The sequence below is a fragment of the Penicillium atrosanguineum genome (genome assembly GCF_028827265.1).
Source record: "Penicillium atrosanguineum strain IBT 20685 chromosome Unknown utg000006l_segment0_segment0, whole genome shotgun sequence".
In the NCBI taxonomy this organism is placed as follows: Eukaryota; Fungi; Ascomycota; class Eurotiomycetes; order Eurotiales; family Aspergillaceae; genus Penicillium; species Penicillium atrosanguineum.
Genome location: NW_026623138.1, coordinates 993,980 through 1,009,301, shown reverse-complemented (window position 1 = coordinate 1,009,301; position 15,322 = coordinate 993,980). Strand labels below are relative to the sequence as shown.

General features: G+C 50.9%; 6 protein-coding genes across 6 annotated transcripts; 3 read left to right on the top strand and 3 right to left on the bottom strand.

Annotated features, from left to right (window-relative positions):
• Nucleotides 1-71: 71 nt before the first annotated feature.
• N7443_007507 (IFRD domain-containing protein) lies at nt 72-1,647 on the bottom strand (the record flags this gene model as incomplete). Its single annotated transcript, XM_056887563.1, has 2 exons — nt 72-1,326; nt 1,469-1,647. 2 exons carry the CDS (start codon nt 1,645-1,647, stop codon nt 72-74), a joined length of 1,434 nt encoding a protein of 477 aa, XP_056739254.1.
• Nucleotides 1,648-2,148: 501 nt separating this feature from the next.
• N7443_007506 (exosome non-catalytic core subunit RRP4) lies at nt 2,149-3,372 on the bottom strand (the record flags this gene model as incomplete). Its single annotated transcript, XM_056887562.1, has 2 exons — nt 2,149-3,091; nt 3,161-3,372. 2 exons carry the CDS (start codon nt 3,370-3,372, stop codon nt 2,149-2,151), a joined length of 1,155 nt encoding a protein of 384 aa, XP_056739253.1.
• A 2,219-nt stretch (nt 3,373-5,591) lies between these two features.
• On the top strand, nt 5,592-7,211 carry N7443_007505 (uncharacterized protein; the record flags this gene model as incomplete). The annotated part of the gene is made up of 10 exons (XM_056887561.1): nt 5,592-5,621; nt 5,672-5,730; nt 5,788-5,844; nt 5,898-5,927; nt 5,977-6,018; nt 6,090-6,266; nt 6,312-6,337; nt 6,389-6,575; nt 6,646-7,074; nt 7,130-7,211. The coding sequence occupies 10 exons, from the start codon at nt 5,592-5,594 to the stop codon at nt 7,209-7,211; spliced, it is 1,119 nt and encodes a 372-aa protein (XP_056739252.1).
• A 1,494-nt stretch (nt 7,212-8,705) lies between these two features.
• On the top strand, nt 8,706-11,417 carry N7443_007504 (ankyrin repeat domain-containing protein; the record flags this gene model as incomplete). Its single annotated transcript, XM_056887560.1, has 1 exon — nt 8,706-11,417. One exon carries the CDS (start codon nt 8,706-8,708, stop codon nt 11,415-11,417), a length of 2,712 nt encoding a protein of 903 aa, XP_056739251.1.
• Nucleotides 11,418-12,033: 616 nt separating this feature from the next.
• N7443_007503 (uncharacterized protein) lies at nt 12,034-13,137 on the bottom strand (the record flags this gene model as incomplete). The annotated part of the gene is made up of 3 exons (XM_056887559.1): nt 12,034-12,832; nt 12,894-13,010; nt 13,070-13,137. 3 exons carry the CDS (start codon nt 13,135-13,137, stop codon nt 12,034-12,036), a joined length of 984 nt encoding a protein of 327 aa, XP_056739250.1.
• A 235-nt stretch (nt 13,138-13,372) lies between these two features.
• On the top strand, nt 13,373-14,644 carry N7443_007502 (putative RNA binding protein Rnp24; the record flags this gene model as incomplete). Its single annotated transcript, XM_056887558.1, has 1 exon — nt 13,373-14,644. The coding sequence occupies one exon, from the start codon at nt 13,373-13,375 to the stop codon at nt 14,642-14,644; it is 1,272 nt and encodes a 423-aa protein (XP_056739249.1).
• Nucleotides 14,645-15,322: the final 678 nt, after the last annotated feature.

The following is a 15,322-nucleotide window of genomic DNA, read 5'->3' as shown; positions in this document are numbered from 1 at the left end:
CCAAAAAAGCATAATTGCAGGATTCACGTGTAGTGATGAGAGAGATTTGAAAACCAAAGGGTGTAAGTATATTACTCCTCGTCTGAGTCCTCAGTCTGTGCAGCCCAACGCTTTGAATTGCGCATCTTCGCCGCTTTACGCGCACTGGCACGATCAGGCGTGTTCTGGTTCGCGTCTGGCATCCGCATCATAACAGGCAAGTTATCGAGAACAGAACGATTACCCTGGAAATAGTGCTCGGCGAAACCACCCTGCAGGATTCGACGCAGGGAGCTCAAACGAACCCACTTCCACCATCGGTCGATGCTCATGATGCCGTGTCTGCCAATTTTGACGGTCAACGTACTGCCGTAGTGGCGGTTCGTGTCTTGGTCGATGGCCATGTTGTAGCGCGGTCCGCGGCGCGGATTCTCGACTGTTGTGAGGATCGAGGCGAAGTTGCTGTGCAGGTTCTTCTTGTCGCGTTTGCTGATGCGCTTGTTATGGATTGTTGCGAGGCGCTGTAGGGAGCGTTCAAGCTCGGGGGTGTTGTGGTAGGCGTTGTAGCGCTTGACAAGTTTGGGGCCGGAGGCGGGCTCATTGGCGTGCTCGTCCTCTTCGTCCTCCTCCTCCTCCTCTTCTTCTTCGGAATCCTCGTCCTCTTCTTCGGTGTAGCTCTTTTCGTACAGAATAGCGATGTTCTCGCCGGCTGCGATCTGGACACTGGAATCGCCGCTGTCAAGCTGGTCCATAAAGATTTGTACTGCTTCCTCGCTTTCGCCCTCGAAGTCATCGACTTCGGTTACTAGGAAGCCCCAGACTTGCAATGCGGCTGTCACGCTGGTTGGATCGTCTGCGGCTTCGATGGACTGGCCATCTGAAGCGACGATGTCCAAAAGGAAGGTCATCTGTTCGAGAATACCATCTTCACCTGCACCACCGAAGATAGTACATGTACCCAGGCACTGAATGGCTGCAGCTTTGATCGCATAGGATGTTGAGTCGCGGATGATGCGGGTCAGGACGGGTTCGGCGTTTTCGTAAATCTTATCGTCCGAGGAGGTGACGACCAGCAGTTCAATGGCACGGAGAGCCAGAGTGGTCTCACGAGCACTGGCCTCACTTCGCACACTTCTGATGAATGCGCCGAGTAGGTCGGCAACCGACGCGCGCATTTCCTCTTCGGCATAGTGGTACTTGGTGAGGCGGCAGAAAGCAGCCAAAGCCTCCTCGCGGCCTTGCACACTACTGCGCTTGCGATCCAGGATCTCTTGGATGCGATCCGCCAGTTCCTGAGGCCAGTCGACGTTTTCTTGTTCCGGGTTGTCATCGTCGAGTGAACCGATACTATGCGTTCATTAGTACCCCGCTAGTAAAAAAAAACATTGGTGACATCATCCCGCCACGATGTGGGACCATCGAGACTTGAAATGCACGAAAAAAAGAGCGTGAAAAAAGGAAATCGCGAGAGCTAAAAGTGACAGCTTACCTCATAGAAGTCTCGTCAGAGAGGAAGCCTGCATCCTCTTCATCGGAGGCGGCTCTACTCGCAGCCTGTGACGACTGCTTGGAGCCAGTGCGAGAGTTGGATCGGGAAGCTTCTCGAGAAGCTGCCTTGCGGGAGACGGTCTTGCCGCTCTCGAAGATCTGACGACGAAGATCAGGCATGATGAAGGGAGATATTTGTGATGAGGTTCGAGTTCAGAAAATTGTAGGATTCCCTCTTAGTTCGAGGTGCCGAGGTAGCGTGGGAAACGTGGGATGAAAAGGTCACCCTATTGGAACGGAGCTATGGTAAAATGAAAAGGAGAGCTGAAGATTGTAAAATAGCACATAGTCCTGCAATAGAAACATCAAGGGTATAACCAAGGTAGGTGAGAGAGGAAGAGAAAAAAGAAAAAAAGGTTGCCTCCGTCATGTAAAGCCTGCTTAGGTGAGTGGAATGTGTAATCTGCCGCCCGTGGCTCGCGCTGACCGCCAGTTTGCGGGGGTTTCCCCTTTGGGCTTACATTACTTGCATTCTTATTTGACAGGCTTCAGTCTAGTCGATACTAAGGGGCTAGACTCATAGTCTATCTGATCTTCGGGTGTAGTTTAATTCAGGACGTTCTATAGTGGTCATGACGTTATTTTGGGGGTATCGCCTATCATACAATTGAAATCACTATGCTATTTCCCATGAATCACCACCTCCAGAATGTGCCGTGCCTTGGCTCCCTCCAAATATTCCCGACCCTCCTGATGTAGCTCATCTTCATCGTCGTCGTCGCCAACCTCCAGGTCCACCTGAAGACTAGCTTCATAGGCTCCCATCACAGTCTCCTCGTCCACCCGCACGCCACCTTGTACCAGAACACGAATACACTGTGCCAGACGGGCAATCTCCCGGCGTGTTTGCGGCGCAATTTCATCGTTCTGGCTAGAGTAGATTGAACTAGAAACCATCTCTTCCATGCGTGTGATAGAGACGTTCTCAGTGGCGGAAGAGGCCGCAGCCGCTCCGTCTGCGTGTTTGGAGATCCAGATATACCCGTTCACTCCGAGGATTACATCGACATCACCGCCACCGTTAGCAGTGTTCACAGTCCACACCTGTCGTCGCGACCGCACCACACCTCCAGTTCCGCTTGAGGCCGCGGGTGCTGATGCCGAGCCAACACCACCCTTGGTGCTGGTGCTGGACGCTCCACTGCCACCGGTACCTGTAACAGCGAGGAAGACGCCATTTCGGAGCTTGCCATATTTCAAGGAACGGGTGTGAAGCGAAGCCGCTCCATCTTGGTGCACGCTCTGCACTTCCGCAACAACCAAGTCACCCTCGCTGAAGAAAGTCCGGATCTGGAGCTCGTCGGCGCTTGTTCGTCGACGGAGGATACCACCGGGCAAGTTGATAGCAGAAAGAGGCAATCCGGCGAGCAGCGGAGCTGCAACATCGACCTTCCACCGCCTGGATTGCACTTCCACAATTCTTCCGATTACGAGATCTCCGATTTCGGGTGTATATCGAGCCCGCAATGGGTGCACTGAAAGAAGCTTGTTGGTCTTGTTGATTGTACCAGCCACGGTAGCGATAATCGAGGTAGAGAGGGGGTTCATGTAGGTTCCGTGGCCTCTGCTGAGTGTTAGCTCCGTTCCCTTCTGCAAATCCCTGGCCCGCAGTGGCTGAGGATCAAACACTCACCTCATCCATTGAGGATCATCGGTGACCACCTCGCCGGGTGTCACAATTCCCGTTCCAATCTTGTTTTCTAGTCGGGCTCGTTTGGTAGGCCGGTCGAGAGAAACACCGCCCATTTCGGTGTCCTCGTCGGAGTTGATGGACATCTCGTCCTCGGAATCAGACTGGCGAGGACCAAAGTCCTCTACTACAGGAGGTAGAATGGTGATTGCCATGTTGATTCGAGCAATCGGTGTAGAATTCGTTTTGGAGAGGTGGAAGTCGCAGCTTCAACTTTGAGCGGAGACTTTCTCAGTCACGTGATATAGACCCACCGAAGCCTGAAGTATACAATTTAAACAGTACCAGCTGTATCTGACTGAAATCGGAACGCAGACTACAGTCCAGAGATAAAATGATATAGATAGAAACTAGAAATATATCTACAGTGGGTGTAATGGGAAAGCCTATTCTCGAGTTCAATATCCCTGTTCGTTAGGTTGGCACGGACTCAATCCATCCGAGAGGCCATGGAATTTCTCTTCTTGCGTCGACCGGCAGCTAAGGGAATTTGCTATGGAACAAAGCCGTCGGCAAATTTTCTGATTTTCACTCATGCAGTAATTATGTCTTTTTCAGGGGGTCACGCTAGCCACAAAGCATTTGAATCGGCATCAGTCAGGGTTTTTTTGCAAAGCCTCGAGAGATTAGAAAACAATCGGTGATTTTTTAAGCTTCAAATCTGAGAACCTCTCCGCCTGTTCTGTTGAAAGTAAGAATCTAGTGAGCAACCGCGCGGAGCTAGTTACTCGGTACGAATGCCTTAGAATATCGGAGAATCGTCGGAGATTAAGATCTGTTCAGGTGTAATAGAAATGCAGAATAAGTATAGCGCCGAGGTTTAGAGATGGAAGCTAATGCTTGCAGGGGTTCGACATGCATTAGCCTGCGACCTGAAGACAATCAAAGCGGCACTCGCTATTGTCGAAAAGAGACTAGATGGTGTCGACGTGTAGGAGATCCTGCGGGGAAGTGGGAGAGCTACAAACAGTACTGTGTATTAGCTCCCTCTACAATACAGCACATCAGCGTCCAGGCCAATCGGGATGATAAGCCTTTGCATCCGGGCATAGCATCTGTATCGTTCGTTCACCCAGGGCTCGAACCAGAGATTCGTGACTGCAGGAACGCACCTACAAGGAAGAAGTCAGCATGGAGAGGGGAAGGGCGCTTTGGCAGGGGGTCTAGCCATATCGAGACCAGCTCAACCGCTACTCGGGCATGTTGTGCTACAGCAAAGCCAACCCTTCAGTGCCGATCAAAGATAGGTACTATTCGGTTTTTATAAAAAGTACTGTACTGTCGGTAACTAGGTGCTTTGGGGTAATTTGACTAGGGCGTGAACGCTATTCGATCGGTACTAATCGCTGTGCGCAAAGCCACCCGGCAGGGAGATTACGTAGGCCGCCCCGAGCGAGGCCTAACCGGAAAGTTGTTGAACCGAACTGAAAGACCGTCTATCTAGATATCGCAGTTAACCTGGAGAGCCTTTTCTCCTGGTCCCCTAGAATCGAGCACCTCCTTCTCTCTTTGCAAGCCTCAACGTGTATTTCCTGATATCCTTCATTCTGCTTATATGGGAGACGATCACAGTCCAATTATTCGTCTCCTCGGTATTGCCGCAGTCCCGGGATCATCCTCAGCACTACTCGATACGGGATCGTGTAGGACATATCCCTTCAATCATGATGGCTAAAAGTATAGAGACTTAGGACGAAAATGATGTAGATGTTATCAAGGAGGGCCTGATAAATTGTCGGAAAGATCCGAGATACCTCCAATCCTCGCTTGACAATATTCTCGCATGTGCACAAAGCGCAATTAGATTTGTGCTTTTCACACACGGTCCGGAGGTTGCCATTCTACAGTAACGTGCATAAGGTGGTTCGAGATTCACAATATGAGCATATGGCATTCGATGGTGTCGCACGGGCATTTACTAACTTACCTAATGGGGACGGGAGCATCATTGCACCTCGGAAGCAGACATGATCACCACAGGATACTTCCTTCGAATTAGGTAGCCCTACAATACAAAGTCCGACAACCGGGTTTTTTGATACAGTAGCCTGTGGAAATAACAGTCTACAGGTTGCGCTGCAGGGCACGCTGAAGCACGATAACATTTACCGAACAATGGGCAGGCCGTGTCCAGGTGTGGGTCTGGCCTGGGGCTTCAGCCGTCCCTTCGTACTTTTGTGTTTATTTTTTTCATCAGCATCCAATCTATACCTGACTCGGCCATACTTCGGCTTTCACTGAAGGTTCTAGTTAAACGGTTCGAGCGGACATACGGGGAGTCCCGTGCCCCACTCCCCCCTTTCCCTAGACGTTTCCTGGCATTCCTTCCAACGTCGACAGCTTCCCCCCGAGCCTTTGAAAAAGCGTCGCGACCATGGCTGGAAATACAGAGCAGATCGCGGTGGTAAGTAATGCTTTCATAATCTGATGTCATCGTTCTCACCTCTCGCCTAGGACCCCGATTTCTATTCTATGGCCACTGGTTATGGTACGGAGCCGCAGGACTTTCAGTCGTGAGTGCTCCTGCGAAGTATACCTCCAGACATATACTAACTTTAGTATGTATTCAGTGAGACCACCTCTATCGCGTCCGCAATCGCGAGAGGACGATTCGAAAACGGCCGAAGGTAAATCCACTTCGAGTCCACGTTCACTTCTTTGAGACTAAACCGAGATATAGATATCAGGCCACTAAAGAAGATGACTACTGGTCAGTTGCGATGCATCAATTTCATTTCACATAGACTCACCAGTTCCAGGGGTCCTTCTGACGAGCAGCAATTCGAGGCGTTCGAGATTGGGTAAACAGCACCTCATCCCTACATCTTTCATTTTTCGCTGGCTGACAGCACTGTGATGTTAACAATCTCAGCCACATGGTGTTTCTCGTGTTAGATCACAACCAGCCAAACCCTCTTTTCCGAGCCCCTATCGGCGAACATCCGAAGTTGAGTTTACATCGAGGCAATCATGGCTCGAACGTTCCGCTAACATCACAATACAGAATATTTTGGACATTGGAACTGGTCAAGGGAGTTGGGCAATGTATGTCAACGAATGTTTCGTTTCAAGAGACCCACTAACACGTTCTTAGTGATGTTGCCGATCTCTATCCGTCAGGTACTAATTTTCTTATTCAACATCTTCGATTCTTAGACTGACACTGGTTAGCTACCGTCCGCGGCGTCGATATTTTCCCCCCGCCCGTGTCATGGATGCCCCCGAACTGTGTCTTCGAAGTGGATGATGTGCTTCGCGAGTGGACATGGAGAGAGTCATTTGACTTCATCCATCTGCGCCTAATGTATGGCGCTTTCGCTCCTGATGGATGGGACCAGGTATACAAACAGGCCTACGAGTAAGTTCCGTTTCTCATCACCTATCATTCCGAGTCATCAAGCCCTAAACTCTTGTTTCTTTCGCTATAGTGCCCTCGAACCCGGTGGCTGGATCGAGCAGATGGAAATAGACGTTCGAGTCTATAGCGATGACGGTACCTTGAAGAAAGAACACCAGCTATGGGGGTGGGGCGACATGTTTATTAGATGCTCCGAGCGAGCAGGACGGTCGCTCAGAACTCACGAAACGATGCGCAGCGCAATTGAGAAAGCCGGGTTTGTGGACATACGAGAGGAAAAGTACAAGATCCCCCTAGGACCTTGGGCTAAGGATAAGTTACTCAAGGAGGCCGGGCACCTCCAGTTTGCCCACTGGAATGCCGCTCTAGAGGGTTGGGCGATGTGGCTTCTCACTCATTTTGGGGAGCCGGAGCCGTGGACGAAGGAGGAGGTGCAGGTGTATCTGTCTAAAGTGCGCAAGGAGCTAAGAGATCCGCACATTCACGCCTATGAACCTGGGTAGGTTTTTTTTTCGAATCGCACCGCTGAATTCCGTGATGCTAATAATGTGTAGGAACCGCGTGTGGGCAAGAAAGCCTACCAAGGAGGAATTGAAAGCGAGGGAGGCAAGTTTCAAGGTCGAGACATCGCCTTAAACCTGATTTGCATCTTTGGACCAAATATTCTTAGCGCTGGAGGCAAGCTTGCGTATCAATCAACTTATTGTTTTATGCTACTTACAATCATGGATACTCAACCCTCATGTTCAAACATGTGAAAATAACATATCTATATGCATAGTCTTCAGTTTTCTATCTGTATTTCGCTTCTATGATCTTGTTTCGGATATGTTTCTTCCCTGAAGAGTTGTGGCCCTCGGTCCAGTACCAAAACGCTAGAAGAAGTCCTTGACGACATAGCCTATCCACCGTATTCACTTTATAGTTTGGCCCGATTTATATTCATCTTAGCTCTCTATTATACAATTGTTCGGCGAAAGTCGATCTATTACTTTCCGGTTCTGGCAGAATCTTTGAATCAAAATTTCTATGGTTGCAACAAATTCATTTCCTGCCGAGTCAAAGGGAGGCTCACTTCCGCCAGCACCATTCAGTTGTAGCAATACCCTCTAGCATTTTCGTTTTGGATCCTAGGGGTAGCTAGTTACCTAAGAGCGTGATAATGTTTCAGACTATCTCGCATCTCCGAGAGAATGGGACTGATCCAGTATTGGTGCTCGTCAGGCTGAGTAAAGGGTAGGGGAGATAGTGTCTTCGAAATGACCAGATACGAACTATGGTAATCAGAGCCATAGTCTAGGCCGAATCAGAAAACAAATTAAGAGTTAAGAAGGAGTGTGTTGACTGAGTGTCGATACCTCAGGAGGGTGACTAACAAGAACAGGATGGTGCTGCTACTCAGGTGGCGGCCAAGCGGCTAGCTATAAGTTTCGAATGGATAGCTAGTTCTTCGGAGTCAGTTTCCTCGGTTTCACCGGTCCTCATATTCTATTAGATCTAACTAATAAAAGCTAATTTGCCTACCCTAAGAAACCAAAAGATCTTTTAGTTAACTTTTCCAGCGCTAAGAGACAATAGAGTTTTCGACCTCAGATCGAGGCCCTAACAATACGAGAACCGCGGTTCACACCAGCCGCTAAACTAGTGCAGTAATTAATCTCAGATTCGCTATTTACAAGGTCCTAAATGTCTGTCAATTCGCATGATCATTGCTCCGTGAAACAATATGCGACTGTTTCAGCTCCGATCGGCAAGTCGACAACGGGTCTCCACGCAGTGTTCGTGCGCAATTATGGAGAGAGCCCCCGTAGATGGCTTACGCCCCCCGACAATTTGAAACAATGCGCCAAGCGTTTGGGTCTTGCGTTTCAAGCCAATCGCAAATTTGAGCGTCTCTGTCTATTATATGAGACAATTCAACGGTTGTATCCACTGCATTTTCGCCTCTGATGAGTTTGGCAATTGATCGGTCCTCTAGGACGAGATCGGAAATGGAGGCTTATCGTTAGCCACATGGTTCGCGCCCCTCAGGTCCACTGTACAAAACAAGATGGATGTAAGCAACCCATACCGCGTTCCTTGCTTTTCTCCCCTCCATCTTCCTCCGGCGAGCCTTTTATCTCTGCAATCATGCCTGCCGAGGAAGCCATCCGCACGGTGTCGGCCCTGGCCACGCAACTCGGCAACCAGATCTCGGTGCATATGCTCAACTACCTCAGCACCACCCAGGACCTACCCGATGGCTTTCGTGAGCTGTCGCACACCTTCCTCGATACCTGCCGTACCTTGTGGGCCATTGAAGCCGGGGTGACTGAATTGGCCGCCGCTAACCGCGCCCTACCAGAGGTCATCATAGATGAGGTAGAAAAGAAATTTGTTGCAGCATACCGCGACTTTCAACATCTTGAGAAGGTGATTCTGAAGCTCGTCCAGTATGAGCACCGTGGAACGCTGGGAAAGATCCAGCGAGGATGGCATCGCCCCGGTCATGAACTCAATCGCATTCACGAGTCGCTGAAGAAGACCAACGAAACTCTTCAGATTAGTGGCATGGCCTTTCACTGGTCCCTTGGAGAAGCGCATCCGGAGGAGTCGGTGGGCATTGGATACGCGAGTTTGGCCGCTGCCCTCGACCGCATAGCCAAAGGCCGGTCCGTGATGGCCGTGAACAAAGCCCCGTCTATCGACCATGACCGTTCTCCACCATCAACCCAAAGGCAGTCGCCCAGTTCCATGCGGCCGACACCTTCCGTGCCCACAAAAGAACCATCCACCGTCCGTGGCCCAAGATATATGCTGACCGGAGATCTCAAACAAGACGCTCCTCAACAAGATTCTGAGAGCATCGCCGATGGTATCACAGACGACATGTCCTCCATCCTCTCTTTGAACACTTTCTTTCGCGCTCAGCCCGGACGTGAGGCTGAAATGCGCCCCTCTTTCGACCATCGCTCGCTGCCACCTCGGCCGGCCAAGTCAAGTTCAGCAGCTTCTGCTGAAACCAGCATGCCGCATGATAGCGACACGGATCCCGATCTAGGGCTACATGCCAAGCCCACTCTGTCAAAGTCAGACGCAATTCCCTTCCTGCGCCCCCAACTCAGTCAGACGATAGCTGGGGTTGGCCCCAATGCCCGAGATAGTTTCGTCTCCGCAATGCGAGGGCGTAACCACAGCTTGATTGAACAGCTATTAGCGAGCGGGGTGTCGCCAGACAAGCATGAGAACTTCCATCCGCTTAACGAGGCTGTTACCCAACGCGAGATCGAGAGCATGCGGCTATTGCTAACCTTCAAAGCGAACCCCAACATCCCGGATTCGCTGGGCAAAACGCCACTTCTGTTGGCTGTGGAGCAGTCCTTCGTAGACGGAGCCATGATGCTGCTAAGCCACGGCGCAGATGTGAACTACCGGGCGAAGCCAGAGTTCGAGTCTCCTCTGAGTTATTCCATCGCGAACAACAAGGTTAATCTGACACAAACACTGCTCACGCATGGTGGCAACCCAAATGAAGAGACGCGCAATGGCTCGACGTTGCTAATTGAGGCAATTCGCAAGCGGGCGCCGCAGAACCTCGTCGAGGTTCTACTGGAGGCCGGTTGTGACCCCAACCGCAAAGACAACTACGGAAAGACGGCGCTATGCGAAGCGGTGCAAAGCGACCAACCGGTCATCGTCACAGCCCTACTGGATTACGACGCCAATCCAAATCTGCCGGGCCCTGAGCATGCCCTCTGGTCCGCCGTCTACCGCCCAAGCTGCCTGCGTATCTTGCTCGCGCGCGGCGCTGATACCCGAAAGGCCCCTGGCCTCATGGAGAAAGCGACAAGTGTTAACAGTATCGACGCTGTGCGCGTTCTTCTGCAAGCTGGTATCGACCCAAACTGCAAAAAGGACGGAATATACACGCCACTGTGCTCAGCCATCCGCGATGACCGTCCAGATATTATCGCTTTGCTGCTAAGTCACGGCGCCGACGCCAATTTGATGGCGTCCGAGTACCCAGCCTGGAAGTGTATCACACACAAACGCCTGCATTTCCTCCCGGACTTGGTGGCAGCTGGCGCTGACCTCCACCAACCACCAGGCATCGTCGAGTGCGCTGTGCAGCTCAATAACACGGAGGCTCTGCACTGGCTCGTGGAGCAAGGAAAGGCCAATCCAAACGATCGCAACGCCCAGGGCCACACGGCTCTGACCACAGCTATCCGCGAGAAGCGTCCGGAGATCCTGGAATGGTTGCTAGCGCGTGGCGCCGATCCTAACCTCCGCGGCCAAGACTGGCCCGTGTATATGGCGACTCAGTCACCGACCTTGATGCAGCTCTTGCTTCCCTCCATTACCAATCTAGCCGCGCACAAGGGCGTCATGGAGAAGGCAGTACAAGCAAATCAACTAGAGAACATCAAACTACTACTAGCGGCCGGCGCCAATGTAGAATGGAAGAATGGCGGCGTGTTCTCACCCCTCACGACAGCGCTGCGCGAGCGTCACTCGGACATTGTGCATTTCCTCTTGGATGAGGCTGGTGCCGATCCCAACGCTCCCGGTGAGCATTTGCCACTGGTCAAGGCGATACGCCGATGCGACGACGGTGATTTTTCCATGATCAAGTTACTGCTCGAAAAAGGAGCTGACCCAAATATATGCTACCGTGATTGGAACGCCATCATGCAGGCTATTGAGGACCGCGATCTTCGGCTGCTGCAACTCTTGATTGAGAAGGGTGGTCGTGTTGACCTTTCTCAGAAGGATGAGACGGGTCAGACCGTTCTGGATATGGCTGATTCTTCTGGCTGGCTGGAAGGAACTCAGCTTCTGCTAGGGAATTCGAGACAATGATCATGCATTGTCGTTGAGAAACATACTACCTCTCGTTATTCTGTGGCATTGCTGCTGTTGGTATTATAGTACGGTTAATAATCGTGACGAGACTTGGTTGTGACACGCAGCCTTCAGGTGTATAATCCCGCACTTTTCCTAATTCGGATGAATAATTTGAATGATTCACCCAATCTTACTGAAATACCATTATTTCCAACTGATCCTTTCATGACTGTGATGTCACACGATTTGACTATCAGCTACTTGATTTCTAGAGAAAGTAGACTGCGGAGGGATGGATCAAGTGTGGTAACCTGATATTTCCAACATTGAGCTAGAATAGATCTACATAGCTAGTGGTTGTTTGGCTAAAGTGTTATAGAAATTGCATGTCTGGTTTTCATTTTACACCAAAGCTAATGAGTCAGTGATGCCTTTTTATTTGATCTTCCCCTAACTATAGAGTCTTCAGCATTTGAGCACAGGGTCTTTCCAGTATGTCAAAAGCAAATTAAATCATCATTCTTCCCGGTGAATCGGTATACTAATCCCATGCAGCCGTGTAGGTAGTCCCAAATGCCATAGTAATACATCAAATGAAAAGCAAAAAATACAAGGGGATCTATGCTCAATCTCAGGTCTTTTTGGCACTGCGATTGGCAGTGGGTGTCGACTCTTCTTTCTTTTTCTTTGGTCGACTGCTACCGCCCTTGGGCCGGTATCCTGTGTCTTCGTCACGCTTGCGCTTGTTCTTGGGCGTCGGCTCCGCATCCGCTCCATCCTCGTCCAAAACTTCCTTGTCTTCCTCTTTACGCTGTACAGGTGCTCGCTTGGATGCTCGTTGATTTGATGGTCGGGATGCGGACTTCTCGGAAGCAACTTCGTGATCCTGTAGAGTTTGAGGTTGGTTCCGTCGCAGCCAGTTGTACACTGATGCTGGGTTTCGAATGGAAGCATCACGCTCCCGCTCGGCAAATGTGGGCGGGTCCGGGACGCGCCCTAGTTGCAATGCGGCGGCTTCATCGCCGAGCTTTGCGTCTAGAGCTAGATAGTACTCAGTCTCGTGTTCTGGGGTGAAGTATCCAAGCTTGCGTTCGGCCGCACCGGCTCCCTTTTCTTGGTCTGGAGCAATGGGGTTGGTGTGTGGGACTTGGCTGAGGTTGCTGTACTGCATTGATGGGGCGAACTCTTTGTTTCGTTTGATGCTTTGTTCGACTTGGCGGAAGGCGCTCGCTGAAAGATTGCCTCCTGCAAGTTCGGCCTTAGCTTCTTTCAATGCAGTTCTAGCGAGGGTCGCGTCATTGACCAGGGGCGCGATCTCTTGCTCGGAAGCGGAGAGGGAAGGGATGTCGCCGGGCATGTTCAGATCGAAACGCATGGTAGGGGAGACATGGATACTCTCGTTAAACTCAAGCAGAACTTCGAGCAATTGACTAGAGATGAATCAGCGATGGTCCGAATGGCTGGAGCTTTCGGGGAGAGGATAGGACTTACTCGTTCTGTTCCTGGATGCGCTTGGATAGATCCTCAATCCGTAGTTCTTCCCGAATAAGAGTCTCATTCTCTCGTGTTCCTAGCTCAAATTTGACCTTCGTCTTCGCATATTTCTTTCTAAGACACTGTTAGCCAGAGCTCTGCCGTCAGCTAGGAGGTATCGGAAGACATCGTACTTGAAAGAGCGCACCGACTGCTTAACAGGGGGAGCTGCCGGAGCATCAGGGAGGGTCTCGGAAGCCATCGTGTTAGGTGCCTGTGCGATGGTTGAAGAGTTCAGATGTGAAGGGGGAAATGGAGGCTGAGATGGAAGAGGAGTCGGAGAAGTCAAGGCGCGCCAAGCCCTGCGCGATGGGCGGGTCCCGGCCGCCGTAAAAAATTATTGCAAAGTCAATGGCCTTCTTTTTTTTCTTGACTACTATCCTCCACCTCTCTTTTTTGGAAATTCTTTTGCTGCTGCTGCAACATCCACCGAAATAATGGGTGAAACTACCGATAAGGTCGAAAAGGTCGAAGAGGTGGAGAAGGTCGACAAGAAGGACAAGAAGGAAAAGAAGGAAAAGAAGGAAAAGAAGGAAAAGAAGGACAAGGCTGAGAAGACGGACAAGGCTGAGAAGACAGACAAGGCTGAGAAGACAGACAAGGCTGAGAAGAAGGACAAGAAGCGCAAGCTGCAAGATGGCCCCGAATTGGAGATCGACGTGAATGCGCCGGAGCCAGCATCTAAGAAGGCTCTGCGCAAAGCCAAGAAGACGAAGGAAGCCCCTGCTGCCGACGACGACAAACCGAGATCTGAGAAGCCTGAACCCAAAAAGACGGAGTCCGCCGCGGAGAAACGCTCCGACTACGGCGTCTGGATCGGCAACTTGGCCTTCCAGACGAGCAAGGACGACGTCCGCAACTTCTTCGTCAACGGCTGCACATTTACCGATGCTACAATTACCCGCATTCACCTTCCCAAGGGCCCTGAAAAGTTCGGAAGGTCGCAGAACCGGGGCTTCGCCTACGTGGACTTCTCGACACAGAAAGCCCTTAAAGAAGCAATGGGACTGAGTGAGCAGCTTCTGACTGGTCGCCGCGTGTTGATCAAGGACGCGAAAAGCTTCGAGGGACGTCCTGAGAAATCTGAGAGCCAAAGCAATGCAGGCCCTGTCTCCAAGTCCGGTCATCCTCCATCTCGCCGAATTTTCGTGGGTAACCTGAGTTTCGATGCTACAAAGGAATCTCTCGAGGAACATTTCGCCCCATGCGGAACCGTGGAAAGTGTGCATATTGCAACTTTCCAGGATACAGGGAAATGCAAGGGATATGCTTGGGTGGAGTTCGAAGAGATTGCCCACGCGGAAGCAGCGGTGAGAGGCTACGTCTTGGTTACTGAGGAAGAGGAGGAGTCTGACAGTGACTCGGACTCGGACTCTGAACCTGAATTTGACTTTGACGCCGAGAAGAAGAAGAAGAACAAGAAGAAGTTCAGGAAGCCCAGACAACACCGAGTATGGGTGAACATGTTCCTGGGCCGCCGTCTGAGAATGGAGTTTGCAGAGGATGCGACAACACGCTACAACAAGCGCTTTGGCAAGGACAGGCCTCGGACCGAGAATGATGAAGATAACGGCGAGTCCGAGGGCCAAGCCTATGTCAGGAAGCCAAGGCGACAGGAGATTGACGACTCCCGTTACTCCAAGGAGACCGTGCAAAAGCTCAGTGGTGCCATTGTCGAATCTCAGGGCAAGAAAACCACATTCGACTAAAAGGTTCTCCGATTTCCGACCACATCAAATCAAACGCGGCTCCCTCCATGTGCTGGTTGTGATAGGGTTGGTTGCCGATTCTTTGCAGCAGATCTGCAGACACCTGGGGATGTTCATGGGTCTCTAGCAGTGATCTACCTATCTGCAACTATGTTGACGTGGCATCGACGTCGAGGAAGCCCAACTTAGGCCAATTTGGGCCACTATTCGGTCCACCGATACCCCGACTTGTACATGTTTTGATGATTTTTGTGTATGGCGTTATCAATCAAGGGTGCCGCATGCACCGGTTTTTAGATCCACCCTGCATCCCTTTGCTGCAGAGCGCACCTGTATGTGGAAATCTTACTGTTCATACTGTAACAATTTAAATTTTGAACTTTTTTTAACGATTGTACGGAGCATGATGCAAATAGTAATATGAACAATGAAGTATGAGTATGGAGTATAAAAGAGCAGAAACACAAAGAGATCGACAAAAGACGGGCAGAACCGCCACACCGCCCGGCACTAGCCCGATCGGGGGTGACGTCTCTTTGCGATGTCATTTCAGGTCTCGAAGACCTCGCTACTTCTCATCCTACTCCTTCTTCTACCTCTCCCCCCTTGCTCTTTTTCTTTTCTTCGATCCCTGTCACCTTGAGTGCAGCTACACAAGGTGTCTTTTTTTCTTCTCTC